Here is a 17,512-nt window from a genome sequence, read left to right as displayed (position 1 = left end):
CACACACACACACACACACACACACACACACACACACACCCAGCCTATCCTCATCAGCATGTGCGGGCCCACGGGGAGGGGAAGTAGGGCGACACGCTGCAGACTCCCTGCCACCCCCACCTGCCTCCACTTCAGGCTGCAGACATACACACACACGCCCAGTGAGGAGCATTTACTTTCATATAAAAGGCCTTATTGTTTAGCTTAGCTTCTTCATCTGAGTTCCTGTATGGTGTGTGGCTTATTTGTCAAAGAAGATTGCAAAGGATTAGAAATGGTAAGGACATTTCATCGGGCTTTACAGTCCAATTACGTCAGCTTCAGTGTCTACAGACAGCAGAGCTGTCTGGAATATTAGAATAATAAAATAGTACCATTCATTATACTCGCATTTTATCAACCAATGGAGTCATTATGGAACATAATGTTTAGGCTTTGGTTTATTTAAATATAAATACCTGAAAATAAGCTTGGCAGCATACTTGACAGTACATGTACTGATTAAAGTGCTTGAACTAAGTATTATCATTTTGTCCTTCTATACTGTACTTTAAAGTAAATTATCCAATGCATTATGACTATTGTTTATGGCCTATAACAATGTAATTAAACATTATTTAAAGTAGATAAATTAGCTCCACCTCCTCCAGCTACAACATTAACATGCTTATTATATGTAAATGCTTCAGTAATAGTGATCCAAAAATTGGATTTACAAAACTTTCCTTTTCAAAGAATTTGGTTTGAGAGTATCACGTACTGTATATTCTCAGCATGTTCTAGCTCTTGATTGCAGCCACATTACCGCTGGTGTGATGTTTATTTACTCAAAGTGAAATATTCAAATGTTAGACTGTGTTTTTGTGATTGCACACTTTCATCAAATGATGGGCTGTGCATCAGTTCATCCTCAGTTCCCCAAAATTCATATTTGGTATATTTGGAAACTTTGAGATCTCCTCTAGCATTTCAGAAGTAAGCTGTGGGTAAAGCTTTTGAATGCAGGAGTTGTATTTGGGTATTTTTACATTGTACCCTCACTCTTAAAGTACATATTTGTGGAATATGTGGAATAAATTCAGAATTGAGCCCAGGTTATCAGAGGCAAATACTAATGCTTTAGTCTTTCACCTCAACATTATTAAACTCACTGTAGTTCATCATTTCTGAGTCAGAATTCTACCTTCTTCCTTTTTGGTAAAGCTTTTCTGATGGGAAAACCACATCCTTTTGTAAAGGTCCTAGCCTGTTTTGGATTCAGAGGTGGTATCTGTCGGCCAACCTAATGATTCAAAGGCCATCAGTTTCCACAGAGTATATTTAACATATGACACTTGGGTGTCTCTTCCATCTAAAGTGGTTTACAGTAGCAGGAGTGCATACATCTTGAGTATGGGTGGCCCCGATGGGAACTGGAGCTCACATCCTGACAGTGCTGGTGCTGATGTATGCTCTACCCACCGAGCTACACAGAAAATGAAATCCCTAACCTTGGCAGCTTTAGTGCTAGGCTCTACTCATTGAGCACCATGGGAAATTGAGTTTCTAACCCTGACAGCAGCAGCACTTATACCCAAAGGGCTGCAAAACTGCAGAATTTCAAGGAACGATCACACTCATTTTTCCTTTGGCTCCGTAGAGGTCAATAAGCTAAACCATTGCTAGACACTTGTGTTGTTGATAAGCAAAATAAATAAAACTGGCATCAAGTTAATAAAAAGTAAGGTCTTTTCCTTTAAGAGGAACATTCCCAACGTTCAATTAGGTAGCCAAGTACACAAAGCAGTATCATTTTGCAAATGTTTTGAGAATTTACTCAAAACGTTTCCACTTATGAGCATTTTCACTTTTTTACAAGTAATTGTAATCCTCATTTCTTTTTACTTATGGGAGTTGTATCCCTTGGAGCATTAAAAAACATACATATTTTTGGTGAATTCCTTAACAATTAAGTTGCAACTGGATCCAAAAATTTAAGTTTTTCTTTGGAATTGAGGTTTTAATTTGAAAAACAAATGACAACATGATATAAAGGCAAGGCCCAATCCCAAGGTTCTTCCTGAGTTTTGAATCTCATATTTTAGGGGCAATTAAGTTCAATGATATTTCAGTTTCAGGCACATTTTTTCTGACTTTTAAACAAAGCTGTCCTGGTTTTTTATGTACATATGAAATAAATTAAATGGCATTTATTTTCATAGAAAACAGTACATATTTTGTCTGAGATAATACTACATTTTCTTTTTTGTGTTTTTTTTTTAAATGTAGTATTTTTTTATCCTTGATTCTACTCTCTTTGCTTTGTTGGTTTAATTTGTGAAACGTTGGATTATTAATTTTGATGGATTGTTTTGAGAAACGTTATGATTTGCAAACCTTGCATTCAACCCCCCCTCAAGCTGTTCCGTCAGTCGCTGCTCATCTCATCCAATGAATTTAACATTGTTGTAACTTTCTTTGAGGACTACAGTCAACTGGTCAGCGGTTTGACAAAAATATGTCGAAAACAAAATGTAGACTTTTCCACAGGCTAGCGTTTATCTAGTTCATCTCTTCCTGTCCGACATCGCAGGCTTTTTGAAGGTAGAAATCAAGAAGGCAGTGGAGAGAGGTCTCTGGGTCGTTGGTAAAGTGAAAAATGATCCGCTTACATCCAGGCTAACATTGCCTGATAAGATTGGGGGCAGATTGGACAGAGCTTTTCGCATTAGAAAGAACAGCTCACCCACTCTGAGAGGGCCGGGCCACTCAGGAGATGACACTGTCAGTGTGGTAAAAGCCAGCGATGACACCACTGACATCGGCACTTCCTCTAGATCCTTTTTGTACACTCAGGGAGAGTTACATTCCCAGTCCTGTAGAGCCCAGAGAAGCACCTGTAATCCAAGACACTGTAGTAATTATTCTGTTTTGCAAACCACTGCTTTCATTTTCATTAGTGCGGTCAAACAATTAAAATATTTAATTGCGATTAATCGCATTAATGTCACATATAACTTGCAATTAATTGCATATTTTTATCTATTCTAAATGTCCCTTGAATTCTTGTTGTCCTACTATTTTTGTTTAAAGCATAATATGAGCACTTTAATTCATGCATTAATGGAATTGCAAACCTTTGCAGTACAATGGTCACTTTTGTATACGTTAGATGTTTCTGTTAACAGCAGAGCAGCTACACTCTACTCCTTGAAATGCTAGGCTGCAAAAAGTGGATTGTGGCTTTACTGTCAAAGTGCGAGCCCTTTACAGGACCAAAATGACCTCTGACCTCTGTTTTCCCGATATGTTTTACACAGCAGAATGCACACGAGCTCTTACTTTTATGCTGTGCAGGCATCAGTGTTACACGGTGTTGTTTGTCAGCTTTTGGCTGTGTGTGTGAGTGTGTGTGTGTGAGTGTGTGTGTGTGTGTGTGTGTGTGTTTGTGTGAGTGTGTGGATACTCTTATACTTATATCTTCGTGAGGACCAACGAGAGTTTTAGGCTTTGAGAGTGGGGACCTCTGCCAGCATAACACACCTAAAATCTCACACCTAGCTTTTAGCAATCGAGTTGCATTGTGGGTAATGTAGGTCCCAGGTTTTCACAAGGAAGAAGCACTGATTTTTTAACATTTCATCGTGAGTCCGACAATATTTTAGTGTTGCTAATCAGTGCAGTATTCTTTTAAGTCTAACTGTAGCTCTCTATTACATAAAATGATTAGATTAGTATTATCTACTAAGAGTTTATCACTTAAAATCTCAGCTAGTGTGATTCAACAAGACTGTGTGGGTGTGATCAGATTTTGTCTCACAGTGACCGGGAACGTGAGTGAACATCCCCACAACTTTCATCAGATTGGCCTTCAAATGTTGCCAATACCTGATTTGTGCATTGGTGTACGTCAACTTTTTTGTTAAATAGTTCCATTGCTCAAAGTGTTCAGGGTTGTTTGTTTGGGTCAATGTAAGGGTTTGCAGAGCAAGTGTGTGTGTGTGTGTGTGTGTGTGTGTGTGTGTGTGTGTGTGTGTGTGTGTGTGTGTGTGTGTGTGTGTGTGTCTCTCATTTCTTTTAACATTACTAGCATGTGCCTTCTGACGTGATGTGACAGCAGCTAAAATCCCGATACAGCAGCTTACATGAAAGAACAACAAGTCAGTGATGATCTGGCTATACGCTGTGACACAATGCAAACGCACACAATTCTTAATACTAACTTTATTTTCTCTCTCTCCCCTCGCCCTCTCCATCCTTCTGCCTGAAACAACAGACCACTTGGGCATCGAGTTTATGGGTAAGGAAGCTTTTCTTATCTCGCATCTGCATGAGTCTCAACTGTAAACATTACAGGCTTCATATTGGATCAACATTGCACTTTGTAATTGCTTACATACAGTACATACATTGTTTATGACACCCAGCAAATAGCACACGTGGACATGCCTAATCACATATGGCGTCATTATTTCATTAGAAATGTGTTGAAAACAACTGGCGTCCCTATAAATGTTTACTCACATTTTCACATTCCCCAACCTCTCTCTGTCACCATGCAGTCTTTGAAATATTAGCCACTGTCTTTATTCCCACACATATGTAATTATATATAATTCTGCACCACCCCTATCTTTATGCTTTCTTTTTCTCCGTGCTCTCCCTCTGTTTCTCTCACACACAATTGCTTATGACGGGTCCCTTTAGAATTCCAATATGCTGCAGTCTCCTTGGAAACAGTGAGAACAGAGAGGCGGGCGGGGTACAGTCAGGGAGTTTTTATGATGTTGGCTCTGTTACCTTATGCAATCCTCATAAGTGCGAGCGCGTGTGTGTGTGTACATGCACGGCACTCATTCAAAAGTGTGTTTCTGAAGTCCTTAGTTTTAACGAGTTAGATGAGATTCTTCCAGTGATTGTGTGTTGAATGTTGTGTGTGTTTCCCATGCACATGGCTGCGAGGATGTGCAGGGCGGATGTGCAGGGCAGATGCCAGCGGCTTCTCCAAGTCGTTGCCAGGCTCCCCTCTCTTGTTCCTGGCTCTGCTGGCAGCCTCGTTGTTGGATATCACAGCTGAGGAGTGCTAGTTAATGACATGGAAGCGTGTTGTTAACTAGAGCCCCTCACTCTCTCAGTTGATATAATTTGGCCCCTGTCCACACGCACTGGATTATCGAGAAAAATGGCCTCCCCCTGGTTTGACATAACTGCTCTGACATTCTCAAAGTAAAATTGTACAGGAACAAGCAGTACCGTGCTTCTTTTTCTGCGGCACGACCGCTGCATTTGCAGTCACACGAACAAAAGCTTTGTTTCAGGAAACTTGCTGAGACAATGCAAACCCGGCAGTGACAGATGATCTTCCACAGCACTATCTTGCCGGTTTTCCCATTTATATTCAGTGAGAGGTTTTATGCCTCTGCAACATTGTGCAGGCTGCCAATTTTATTTGCCTACCTAACATCTCCGGCTTTGTCTTCCCCAGCATTGTGCCACGAAGTGCACAGATAGAGGAGCAACCGCCACACTCAAACCTGATTTATCAATGTATTCGGCTTTAAAATCTGTTTTTAGAATAATAATAAGGTTTACATAGCAATGCATTAAAACAATATACAATACAATTAAGTATAAACATACTGTTCAAAGTGGGTTACTTTGGAAAAGCAAGTGTGAGGATGAATATAAAAAGTGTGTGGGTGTTAAAAAATCTTTAAACATTCCTTCCTACACCATCCTATTTCTGACATAGCAACTGATCCGATATCACAGATATTACTTAATTCGCAGATCTGACCATTCATAACAAATGGTTTAACAGTTATGTAGATTTTCTCTCTGATAAGATAAGGCTCTGCTCGTGGAGGGAGCTCTCAAAGAAGTAAAGCTGCAGCGAGGATTCTGCCGGCCAAAGGATTCCTCCGTTAATAAACACATCAGGAGTCGGTAGTAAAGCCCACCGTCTGCGCCCGTATGAAGACTAGTCAGCTGGTAGTCAATCAGCTGATAAATTAGCCACTGATGGTGAAGCAATAAAGCTGTTATTACCACTAATGCAGGCTTGGCATCAGTGCTCTGCCTGAACCAATGTTTTTTATGTGGACTGAGCTTTTAAAGAACAGACTAGAATAGGAAATAATAGAATATCTTCATTGTCATTGTAACAAGCACATGGATAATTCTGGTTTATGAAAACTTGCTTCCTATATGATGATAATATAATAGTTTTGACAATTCCTATTGGTAATGGTAATAATTTAGCTCTATCACAAAGCAATGTTGCTATAAAGACATAATATAGGAAAGTAATGCCCTCCAAGGGTTGTAGTGAGGTGATTTGAAGAAGGCCTGAAACGTCATCAGGATAAAAGAGATGAGCATGTGAAGAGTGTGAGACACTTTTTAAAAACAAAAAAACCTTATCATCACCTTGTCAAACCTGCTCTAGTTGTGCGCTCACCTCTGCTGTGGAGCCTCGTTACTGTACATGACATGTGGCGGATTTTCTCTTTTACCGCCACATAAATTCAGATAGTCTGGCAACGCTTCGCTTTTATTTCCAGCCTGTCCAATCAGCTGACGGCTCAGGTTTCTTACCCAGAGAGTTTGTTGTTTCAACATCGCTGTGTTCCTAAATCTAAGTGGTTGTTGTAGTGTCAATCTTAAAACCCAAGTTGTAACAAGGTGGAAAAATCCTGCATTATTAGTAGAGATGAGCCGGATTCTTAAAAAGTAAAAGTTAAAAAAAGAAAGCTATATTGAGTAGGAAAACTCTTGTTCATTACATTTTACTTCACAATTGCCACCTCATGTGTTGTATTCATTGTTGCAAAACTTGTTTGTTACCATGACAACACCATTGATCTGAAGCTCAATGCTGATGCTGTCATGGAAATAGTTTTCTAATCAGCAATAAATATAACAGTTTCTGATCAACCCATATCAATTGCATGCTTAAAATAACATACAGGTTAAAGCCCCGCCCATTTCAAGACAACCCGACCCACGTCCGGGTTATATCCTGTCCACTTCCGGGTTAGGCCCCGCCCAGTCTGAGTACAGTGACAGATCATTTAAATGGTTAACAGATGCAGATACAGATAGTGCTGTACTTGCTTATTCCTAATTTATTAGCCATATACATATGACTATATTATTGGACTTGGTTTTGCTGACTAAAGCTTATCAGTTAAGTTTGTCTAAGGTAATCTGGGGAACAACCCTGTGCACCACATTCATATACACTCCACTTTGTTAGGCAGTACGGTACAATATAATACTATCCAATGCATAAATCATAATATAACATAATCTGTAGACATGGTCACAAATATGTAAATTCAATTCTCTTAAATTAATTCAAATCTGTTTATTATTGAGGTCATAATGGTGGTGTTGGACTTGACTAAATAACACTGAGAGGTGGAGAACCTTTTACATACATGAGTGGGGCAGAATATTAATAACAATAACTATGACTTTACAGGTGTGCCTACTGAGTGTAGATACTGAGACGTACTGCATGTGTACTATTCTAACATTGGTTTTAAGATAGGTACTCAGTGTAATTCCATGGTAGTTATCGTGCACAGCCAATCCAAAGCCCTATGCATGTTTATAGACACTGCTCCGCCCCCCCCCCCACACCCCTCACACCCCTCCTCCAGAGTCAGTTTCTGAGGGTAAAATTAGAAAATAAGTGTCTGAAGGTTGAGATCTCTCCACCCAGGCAGCTATTTTTGGGGTGCGATGGATTTTAAGTCATGTTGATATTCAACATCCAGCCAGAGGGTTTGAATTGTGTTTGTGCTGGAAGGAAGCAGCTTGGCAAACTAGAACAAAGATGAATGGAGCTACAGTAGGTCGACACATTTGAATACAAGACACACGCAAACACAGACACATACACAAGCACATTACATACAGTATAAATATATATATATATATATATATATATATATATATAGAGAGAGAGAGAGAGAGAGAGAGAGAGGTAGGTAGGTACATACAGTATAGTATACATATACATATATATGCTGTATATAGATAGTGAAATTTATGTCATTCAGTTGTCTTTTACATTTGGAGGCAAAGTACAGAAAGGTTTCATTTCACTCTGCTCGATTTTGGCAACTTAAGGACTGACCCACATCGTGACTGGGTATGAGCCCTAATCTGCCCAATGTCTTGAAGAAACAGGAGAGGAACCGGAGAGATGAAAGACAGACAGAAGTAATGCGGAGTGAAGAGTAGCAATCACACTGGTGTCTTTCCAGAGATCACTTTTTAATCAAACAGTATGTTTTTTTATTTTATTTTTGCGTGAAAGAGTTTTAAATTCCTGGAGGCGCATCTTTGTTCTTTTCAAATAAGATGTTACTGCTGCTGACAGAAACGTAAAATGCAGTACCTTCTGTGCCAAAAGGTGTAAAATAACAGGTGTATCATAGTCATAAATTTATAAACCTAAGAAGAGTTTAACATGGATATAAGTTTTAAATTTTTTGGTAAAATCAAAACAAATTTTACTTGGTTGCAGTGTATAAAAGTTCTCATGGCAAGGTTAAAAATTGCATGTGTAAGGACGAGTAACACAAATAAAAAGGCAATGCTTCACATCCAAAAACTGAAGATTTGATAAGGCCTTTCAAGCCTCAATTGTCAGGGCAGTCCTAATATTACAGTATGAAGAGGGGGGGGCTGCACAGTCCAGGGACCATGACAGCAAAGGCCTGATACCCCTCACGTTTCAGCACAGAACAGCCAACAGCTTTGGTTCAGCTTTCCTCACATGACCAAAACCCTGGGGGGGGGGGGGGGGGGCAGGAGCACTGTGAGCACTCTAAGTGGAAGAGAGAAAGTGTAAGAGGAATAAAAGAGAGAAAGATAGAAAGAAATGCCCCAGCGGAAACAATAGCTCCAGTCACTGAAATCCATTCAGTATGTAAATGGGTGAATGAAGCCATTTGGGTAATAGAGTAAAGGACTGTGACCAGAGAGCATGCTTACTGTTGCACAGCAGACCTGAATAAATACAGGTTTTTATCCCCCATCAGCAGTCTGCACTCCGACACATGAAAAGCTAATGCTCAGGGCGAAGAATCTGGGCCTCTCTGTCTGTGTCCTCTAATCTCTCCTTCCACTTGTTATGTCCTCGTTCCTCCATTCCTGTCAATCTCAGCTGCTCTTGACATAGATATGATATATAGTACAGTAGAGATCTTCAAAAGGGGGTCCGGGACCTCAGAGTTACTGCAGGGGGGTTATTGTTTAATCTTATTTTGTTTAAAATATACAGAAACATGAGCCCAACATATTATTAGCAAAAATAAATTTAATCAACCCATAGGTAAGGTATCCATCATGATGCATAAATATATGAATGTCAATTATTTTAGCAGCTTAGTATTGTATGCACCCCAAAACAATACAGTATGTGTAAAGGCTTTAGGCTGGCCTACACCTTATTGTAGAGCCATACGCAACTTACTTTTATACAATATATATAATAGGGGGTCCCTTCTCCACTTCCGTTTCATTGAAGGGGTCCTTGACATAAAAAACATTGAAGACCCCTGACCTAACCCTCATGTTGTCCGTTTTCTCTTTGTTTTTTTTCTCACAAAAAAATGAGCCACCGAAATAAGCGTTGAAAATGTCCAACAACTTTGGAAAAAACATCAAAAATAAAAAAAATAAAAAACACACACAACATTGAAAAAGTGACATAAATGTGGGCGAAAAAAGCAATAATAACGTTGAAAAAAAAAGTGAGCAAAACTTTTTTTTCATGGTTGACGGGAAAACAACACAAGCGTTAAAGAATAAATAGGTACCGAAATAACAAATCCTTTTTGATTAAATACTATTAAGACTGTTAGGAATACGAGATATGATCCAATAGAGGAGAAAAGCATGCAGCACTGAGCTGCTCCTCAGGATGATGATGACGATATCTGAGCTGTCTGAAGGGCTCCAAACACAACTTGAAACCATATTGATCTGAGATTGCGTTGTGCTTAGCTGTGACCTGTCGGATAGTTTGTTTGTGTAGCAGTTAGCCAAAACTGACCTTTACGTCCGTCACCATCAATCATCCCAATTCTGCCACTGTGTCAACCTTGAACCAGTTCCAACGTGCTGCCACTAAACATTAAATGTTACTGCGCTCAAACTAGAGGCCACGATTTATTTCATAATTGTACAAATGCAACATAATTTAATAAACCTTAACCTAATATGTGCGACAGGGCTTGGCAGTGTCAGTGCCTGCCAGCTGTCTGACTCGTCCATATGTCCAAAACATGAGATAAAAACCCTTGAATGACTCACAAACCTGGCACTGCCATGGGCTGAGATCCTTCTGGGAGGACTCTGAAGAGGGCGACCCAGTCAAGCTTAATGGAACAAAGTTGAATGGGAGCCTCAACTCGAGGGTCGAAGTCCCAAACTCTGATACAGGATAAAAGCTGAAAATGATGGAAAAGATGTGCTGAAGCACTGCCGAGTGCAGTTTGGTGTCATGTGCTCCTCTGTATATGTCATGATCCACACCATGCAGACTAAAGCCCTCTCAGCAGGGCTCAGAGTGCTGAGAACCACGCTGTCATAACGCCTTCTCAGCCTGGCCCCAAACTTAAGTCACCTCTGTGTGTGTGTGTGTGTGTGTGTGTGTGTGTGTGTGTGTGTGTGTGTGTGTGTGTGTGTGTGTGTGTGGGCTGTCACCAGTTATTTGACTGTACAGTTTGCAGGTGTTTGTGTGTTTTCCTCATCGTTGTGTGCTTGATGGAAGTGTGCATTTATTATGACGATATCTGGTGATTTTTGTATTTATAGTAATGAATAATTACACAACTTCCTTCAAAAAAACATAGGCGTTGGGAAAACTGGAGAGTTGCTTAAAGGGTCACTTCACCCAAACTTACATGAATCATATTTGGAAATAGCATTAGCCATGCAGAATGTCTCAGAGAAGTTCCTAAGAAACTGACCAGGCATGTCCGTAGGTTACCCTGAGCAACCTGGATATTCTTAGAGCAAGCAAAATTGCCATTCACTTCTACTTAGTCTATATCCCCGACTTTGCACTTTTAGGATTGCTCTGTTGCCGCTAGAATCTCCGCCAAATGTCCATTTTTTTTGTGGCCGGATGTCCATTACCTTATACTGTCTTTTTGTTCAAATTTTAAAACTCCGGTGGATTTATGATAACTGCTCCTCATATCTCTGCAGGGTACATTTTAGACCAGAGCATGTTCCTCTCCCATCCTGGGATGCTGTGTGGACTAGCCAGATCAGCAGCACAGTGGAGGACGGTCTGCCAATGCCACACTAACTTCCGCTTGATTGCTGTGATAGCTGAAATCCAGGAGACAGATATTTTAAAAGCTGAGTTTGGAGAAAAGTATCTGCAAAATGCTTCTTTACTTGAAATTTGGTAGACCCTTTAACACAGTCTGACAGCTGGATGACTGGAGCTCTCTGGTCAGAGAGAGAGAGTTCTTAGCCCATGATTGTCAGCAATTCAGCAAGTTCTATATTTGTGTTTGGGTATCAAATAATATGAATTCTAGCACGCTAGAGGCAATAAAAGATATGTCTTCAATCCTTATTGGCTATAAGGCAAGGCTGTTTCATCCCTTACTCCATCACTTATTGATTTCTCTCGTTCCAGCCAGCTCACCTGTATGGAAACATGCCTGCTGTCAACTTATTTCTGGATGTATATATAATCACACACACACATAAAAAAGGTCACAGCGACACTTCTATAACGCTGCTGCAACACCAACTTATTGTAAAATATAAATGTTATATATATGCTATATGTTGCTGTAAATAAGCAATCAGCAGGGCAGAACCGGAGGTTTGAGGTGGATTGTCTTGAAGATGTGACTTCACGCCCCACAGATGGAACGTGAACATGCTTTTCCTCTCTCGAGCCACATGATTTATTCACATCAAGAGAGTGTGTTTGTGCATAGAGTAGGTGCATCCAAACAAGGACGTGGGAGCGAGGCTGAAGTGCGGTTTGACCTCGACAACATAGGCTATTTATGATTGGCCTCACACCAAGCATGCTGCGTGCATATATAACTTAAAGTCTGACTGTACTGTATGTGACAAACAGCCAAGTCAGAAATTCATATTGTGTTTTCTTCCATCCTTGTCCTTGTCTTCCATCGAAGTCTCCAGCATCTCCGTTTCTTTAAAAAATAAATCTGTTTTTGTCATCTTCATTTCCCAGTGTCAAAGTAGCATCTTTTCCACTTCAGCAGAAACCTATAAAAACACTTTTGAGATTTTTTTTTTCTTTTCTGGCACAAAAGAAAAGTGCACTGTAAAAAGCAGGTGGATGAAAACTTTCTATCTCTACTCCTCTCCTTCAACCCTTTATTCCATCATCTTCTCTTTACATTAGAGCCCCACTCTATGCATTTAAATAACAAAAGTCATAACTGCCCAGAACCACACATAAGAGTGTTTAGATCTAACACCCCGGAGTTACATAAGGTCAGGAAACGATTCAGGTCATGGTTGTCAGAATTGTACATTGACTGTCGGTGGGAGAGCCCTCTCCTATGAAAAAAAAAATAATACACTTTAAGTAGGCTGTTTCTGAGTTATAAAGCAGCCTAGAAGCCTCACAATTTGCTAAAAGTGATTTCTTCTTCAAAAGTGGAACTCTAATAAAGGTCAGTTTACTTGTCTCTCATCCTGTAGTCTCCCATTGTCAGACCTTCCTCCCCTGCGCTGTGGAGGAGGGTCTGGCTAGTCCACACATTTCATTCCAGGATGAGAGAAAAAATGTGCTCAGGTTTACTGGCATTTCTTTAAACCAATCACAATCATCTTGGGTGGTGCTGAGTGCCGGACGGAGCCACGGTGCCGCTTCAGAAACTCAGATTGGACAGATAGTCTAACTAGCTGTCTGGATTTACCCTGCAGAGACCTGAGGACCAGGTAACCATAGTCCTCAGGTTGGACAGATAGTCTAGCTAGCTGTCTGGATTTACCCTGCAGAGATCTGAGGACCAGGTAACCATAGTCCTCAGATTGAACAGATAGTCTAGCTAGTTGTCTGGATTTACCCTGCAGAGATCTGAGGACCAGGTAACCATAGTCCTTGGCTACACCTGAGCATTCCCAGAAGTGGAACATCGGGGTTATAGACTACTCATCTTGTGAAAAAAAAACGGTTGCATAATTTGACAAAATAGTACAGTGTTGAACTTTAGACACTTGATAACAAGAGTCTACTAATGAGAGATGCTGTTGACAGTTAAAATTATTCCGCCAAACTATTAATTTGCAGCTCAGAAAGGCACTTGATTCATAACAGTTGTATATTGTGGCTTGTGTAGCTCAGCAGAGAGCTCTCTCAAGCTGAGAAATGAACCCTGCTGGGTTTGGGTTATCTCAGCTGGGGCTTGGAGTCTCAAAAAAACTAGGGGCATTAAGTAATAATTTGAGACATTTATCCGGCAGGAAGGGTCTAATGAAAAGATGCTAGAAGTTGCACTATGGGAAAGATTTTTGGAGCTTGACCCATAAACAAAAATGTAGGACATCTGGTCTTCTTCTGCTCTGATTTTGACCATTTTTAAATTATTAAGACTATTGTGAGTCATCTAACTTTATGAAAGTGCAATATAAAATTGATGGAGTACTCCTTTAAAGTGTTAACTCTCTAAGTGATGCACTGTGTATACTGTATATACAGTAAAACATCTTAACATATAACCTACATGCGCTTGTGTGATAAAATCTACTCTCTGAGTAACTGAAGCTGCCAGATTAATGTAGTGGAGTACAAAGTACAATGTAGTGGGGTATAGAAGTAGAAAGCGGCCTTAAAAGAAAAGTACAAAAGTACAATATTTGAGTAAATGAACTTAGTTACATTCCAACAATGCATGGAAGGAGACAAATAGGGACACAGAGGAGAGAAAAAGATGCACTGACAATGCACTAACAGACTCTGACATCAGTTTTTTCGGGGATTAAGTATGAAATACTGCATGTATGATTGGTTATGCAATATCTGTGTGGGCATCAGTAGCTTAAAGGCTCCGGCAGTAAGCTCGTGCTGAGAGCTCCTTGGTTTGAATTCCCAGACAGGCTTGAAAATCTTGATGTGGTTGTGAATTAGTAACACTCTGATGTCAGGTTGCCCTTGAGCAAGATGCAGTGGCTGCAGTTGTGTTTCTCTGTGGAAGGAGAAGAAGAAGGAGAAGGTTGCGGTTGCGTTCTGCAGCCCACAGCAGCAATTTTCTGAGCTTACGCACCGAGAAAGAAGCTAGTAAAGAACGTTATCTTTTTTCTACTTAAGTGGCCATTCAAACCCATCCACAGTAAAGAATTATCTCAATCACCTCAAAGCAGAAGCCCAACACCTTGTGTCATCTCCGTGCTTTTCCAAGGTCTGAGCCTCGCTAAATAAAACTTGATCGATCGCCTATTAATGCATCTGAAGGCAACTATGATTTACTTGTTCGTAGCCAACAAGACAGCTTCCATTTTTCTCCACTAATGGCGTCCGTCCGCGCCATAGCTCTTCTTCTCTTCGTGTATTCAAGCTCCATTACATGTGGCATCCATTTCAGAAGCAGTCGGCGTCTATTGGACCATCACTCGATGTTGTAGAGCTGATAAAATGAGCTGAAACGGCTGTGCGGTAACTAAGAATAGCAGGTGATGCTGGAGAATTGGTAATAGGTGTTTGTGTATTGTGAATGGGTGTATAGTTTTTATTTTATTTCAATTTGGTTCATTTATCACAACAGTAATTACACTTGTAAGGGAAAGGATCTGCAAGGCAGATAGAAAAAAAGCTCCAGAGAGCTGTTGCACCGCAACTGGTTGTTTGGTGGTTTGAACGGGCTGTCTGGGTGCTGTAAGCAACGATGGTAGAAATTAAAAGTGGGTGAGTACAAATCTCAAAAGTGTGTAATTCTGTATTACGGAGCGATATCTGAATGGAATTAATTTAGTATTAACTCCGTCGCTGTGAATATTGACTGTGGGGTCTCTGCAGATATACACACACTCACACACACACACACGCACACACGCACACACACACACACTCTCCCTGTTGTTCCGATAAGTACGTGATCTACGACTTAATTATCCAAAAAGTGTGTTGTTAAAACATCAATGTGACGCCGTCCTCTGTTTTGTGTCCCCACAGAAAGCAAAGAGGTGTACAAGAGACAGGTGCTGTCAATCACGTCCATCGCTATGGCAATCAGCCTCCTGGGAACCCTGTGCATGGCCCTCTACTGCCGCAACAAGTGAGAAGATACACACACAAAAACACGTGTATACTGTAGATATGAACCCCCTGTGTACACTGTATGTAAATTGTGTCAATTAACAGTTTTGAATGCAGCTGGGACTGATCTTCAGGACATAGTGTGTTTTCCACTCAATCTCCAGTCCAGTCCAGTGGATCAGTCCATCACTCCTATTGATACTGTTGACATTAAAGTTAATTATAAAGGGGAATATCATCAAATCAGACACTCCTATCAGTTTTATACAAATGGTCAACAAACACAGCAAAATATGAATTGTTGATGTCTTTTACTGGTAACGTTTTAGGTGTTGGCTACGTGTCACAACGATGACTGGTCTGGGTTAGGGCTAAGTTTGGGTTTAGGTTAAGTTAATGAGGAAACACAAATTGGTATATAAACGGGCTCTGACATGACAACAATAAGGCACACACACACACTCAAAGAAAGATAACAGAGTTTAATTGGACATTTTCACCCAACTCGTAGATGAATTCCATATTTCCAGCCATGCCCATATGTGACCTATGGAATTATTCTCATGAGTATGTTGGCAGTTAAATTAGATGCAGTGACATGTAATTTCATCCCCACCATCAGTTTTCTTGCTTTCATTTGATCTGAAAGTTGCTCCAAGGATTTATAAACTTTCCAACTTACTTTATTAATAATGTATCCTGAAGTAAGCAAAATGGGACAATATTTGGTGATAAACTCAGTTGGGTGTGGGCAGACAAAATGCCCAAGGAGACAATTTAGTGAAGGCCGATGGAACATGTTGAGGCATCAAACGTCTTGAATGAAATCCCACACTGGGTATTTGCAATAATTTGTAAATCTCATTATGTGCACACACACATATTCATATCCCATTATAACCCAAAGGTCAGCTCGTGTGGCTTTTGCTCTCTCCCCATCTTTTCTTTCTGTCCTCTCCCTGCATATTTCTGCAGTGCATGACCTGTGTGTGCACATTAATTGGCATGTGAATGGCCTACATCCGTTCCTGGCTGCGAGAACTTTGCATAGCTTGCCTGGAGAGATTCGACATTCCCAACAGGATGGGTCAAACATGCAGTATGTGACGGCAGTCTGTCATTGGGAGTGTACGGACCGGGGAGCAGGCTGTGATAGATGGCCCTGTAATTCCATAGGCTTCCCTCTGTAATATAATGGTGTGAGTGAGTGAGCAGCCTGACAACTAGATAATCGGATAAAGGCATGATGGACAGGCACTTTCAATGAATCCATAATTGAGTCAGGAAACTACCCTGCTCAACGGAAAAGATGCATACAGATTGGGAGGAAGTGTTCATGCAAATCTGAGTGACTTGAATACAGATAACGCCAAAGGTTTTCACACACCGTGAAAATAAAAAGAGCCAGTCAAAGATACAGCTGAATGAAAGACAAATTATTCTTCAACACGTTGCTGTCGTCAGTGCTCTCCAAAGGGCGACAGGCAGTGTGAAGGAATTTGGAGAGTGACACATTTTCTCCTTTGTGTCTCTCCTCTGACACCTTCACACTGACGTCATAGTGCTGGCTTTAACCCTTGTGTTGTTCTCAGGTCAAACTGGCCCGTTTCAATGTGTTTTATATCCAAAATCTGGATTTCTTTCAACCAAATTGCCCAAAAATAACATGAATGATTCCATACGTTGTTCAGGTAAAATTAATGTTTACTTTCATTGAATTATTGGGGTGTTTAACTTAATCTTATAGCATTTTTTTATGGTTTCAAAACAGTATCCGGACTAAACTTTGACGTCTACCCATCTGAGATCCACTCAACATCCTCTGATCTTAACTATTAGTCAAAATAATTCATAATTTCTGCCTTTTGAACTAAAAACGTATGTATAATTTGATATAAATGTGGTTTGTTGACCATGAATTCCAAGAATAAATGTAAAACCTGTAATTAAACCAGCTCAGGTTTTAAAAAAGCTCTAAAGTCTGAAGTCTTTTGAGGACGGGTCTGAAATAGAGGATCAGTCTCCAGTCACTGTGTATGTAGTTTATATCCGCTACGGTCCACTTCCAGGACTGCTGTCCATTACCTTCCATTTTCCTCCTATTGACATTTTAATCTTCGTGGATTTATGAGGACTATGGTTAACTACTACGAGTCCCTTCCAGAGGCTATTTGGACGATTGTGATTGGTTCATATATTGACATATTCCAGTCTGTGATTATCATCAACATCCATTCCTTTAATTTTAGTCTCGAT

At 40.3% G+C, this 17,512-nt stretch overlaps 1 protein-coding gene across 2 annotated transcripts in view; it reads left to right on the top strand.

Moving 5' to 3' along the window:
• Positions 1–17,512, top strand: part of nrg3a (neuregulin 3a) — a 412,241-nt gene that overhangs the window by 368,337 nt on the left and 26,392 nt on the right. For both annotated transcript variants that reach the window (XM_032540923.1, XM_032540921.1), the window contains 2 exons: positions 4,256–4,279; positions 15,173–15,275. In XM_032540923.1, the coding sequence (XP_032396814.1) occupies positions 4,256–4,279; positions 15,173–15,275 (127 nt within the window). The remainder of the gene's footprint in view (positions 1–4,255; positions 4,280–15,172; positions 15,276–17,512) is intronic.

Source organism: Etheostoma spectabile, chromosome 17, assembly GCF_008692095.1.
Source record: "Etheostoma spectabile isolate EspeVRDwgs_2016 chromosome 17, UIUC_Espe_1.0, whole genome shotgun sequence".
Classification (NCBI taxonomy): domain Eukaryota; kingdom Metazoa; phylum Chordata; class Actinopteri; order Perciformes; family Percidae; genus Etheostoma; species Etheostoma spectabile.
This window is presented reverse-complemented; position numbering and strand designations above follow the sequence as displayed.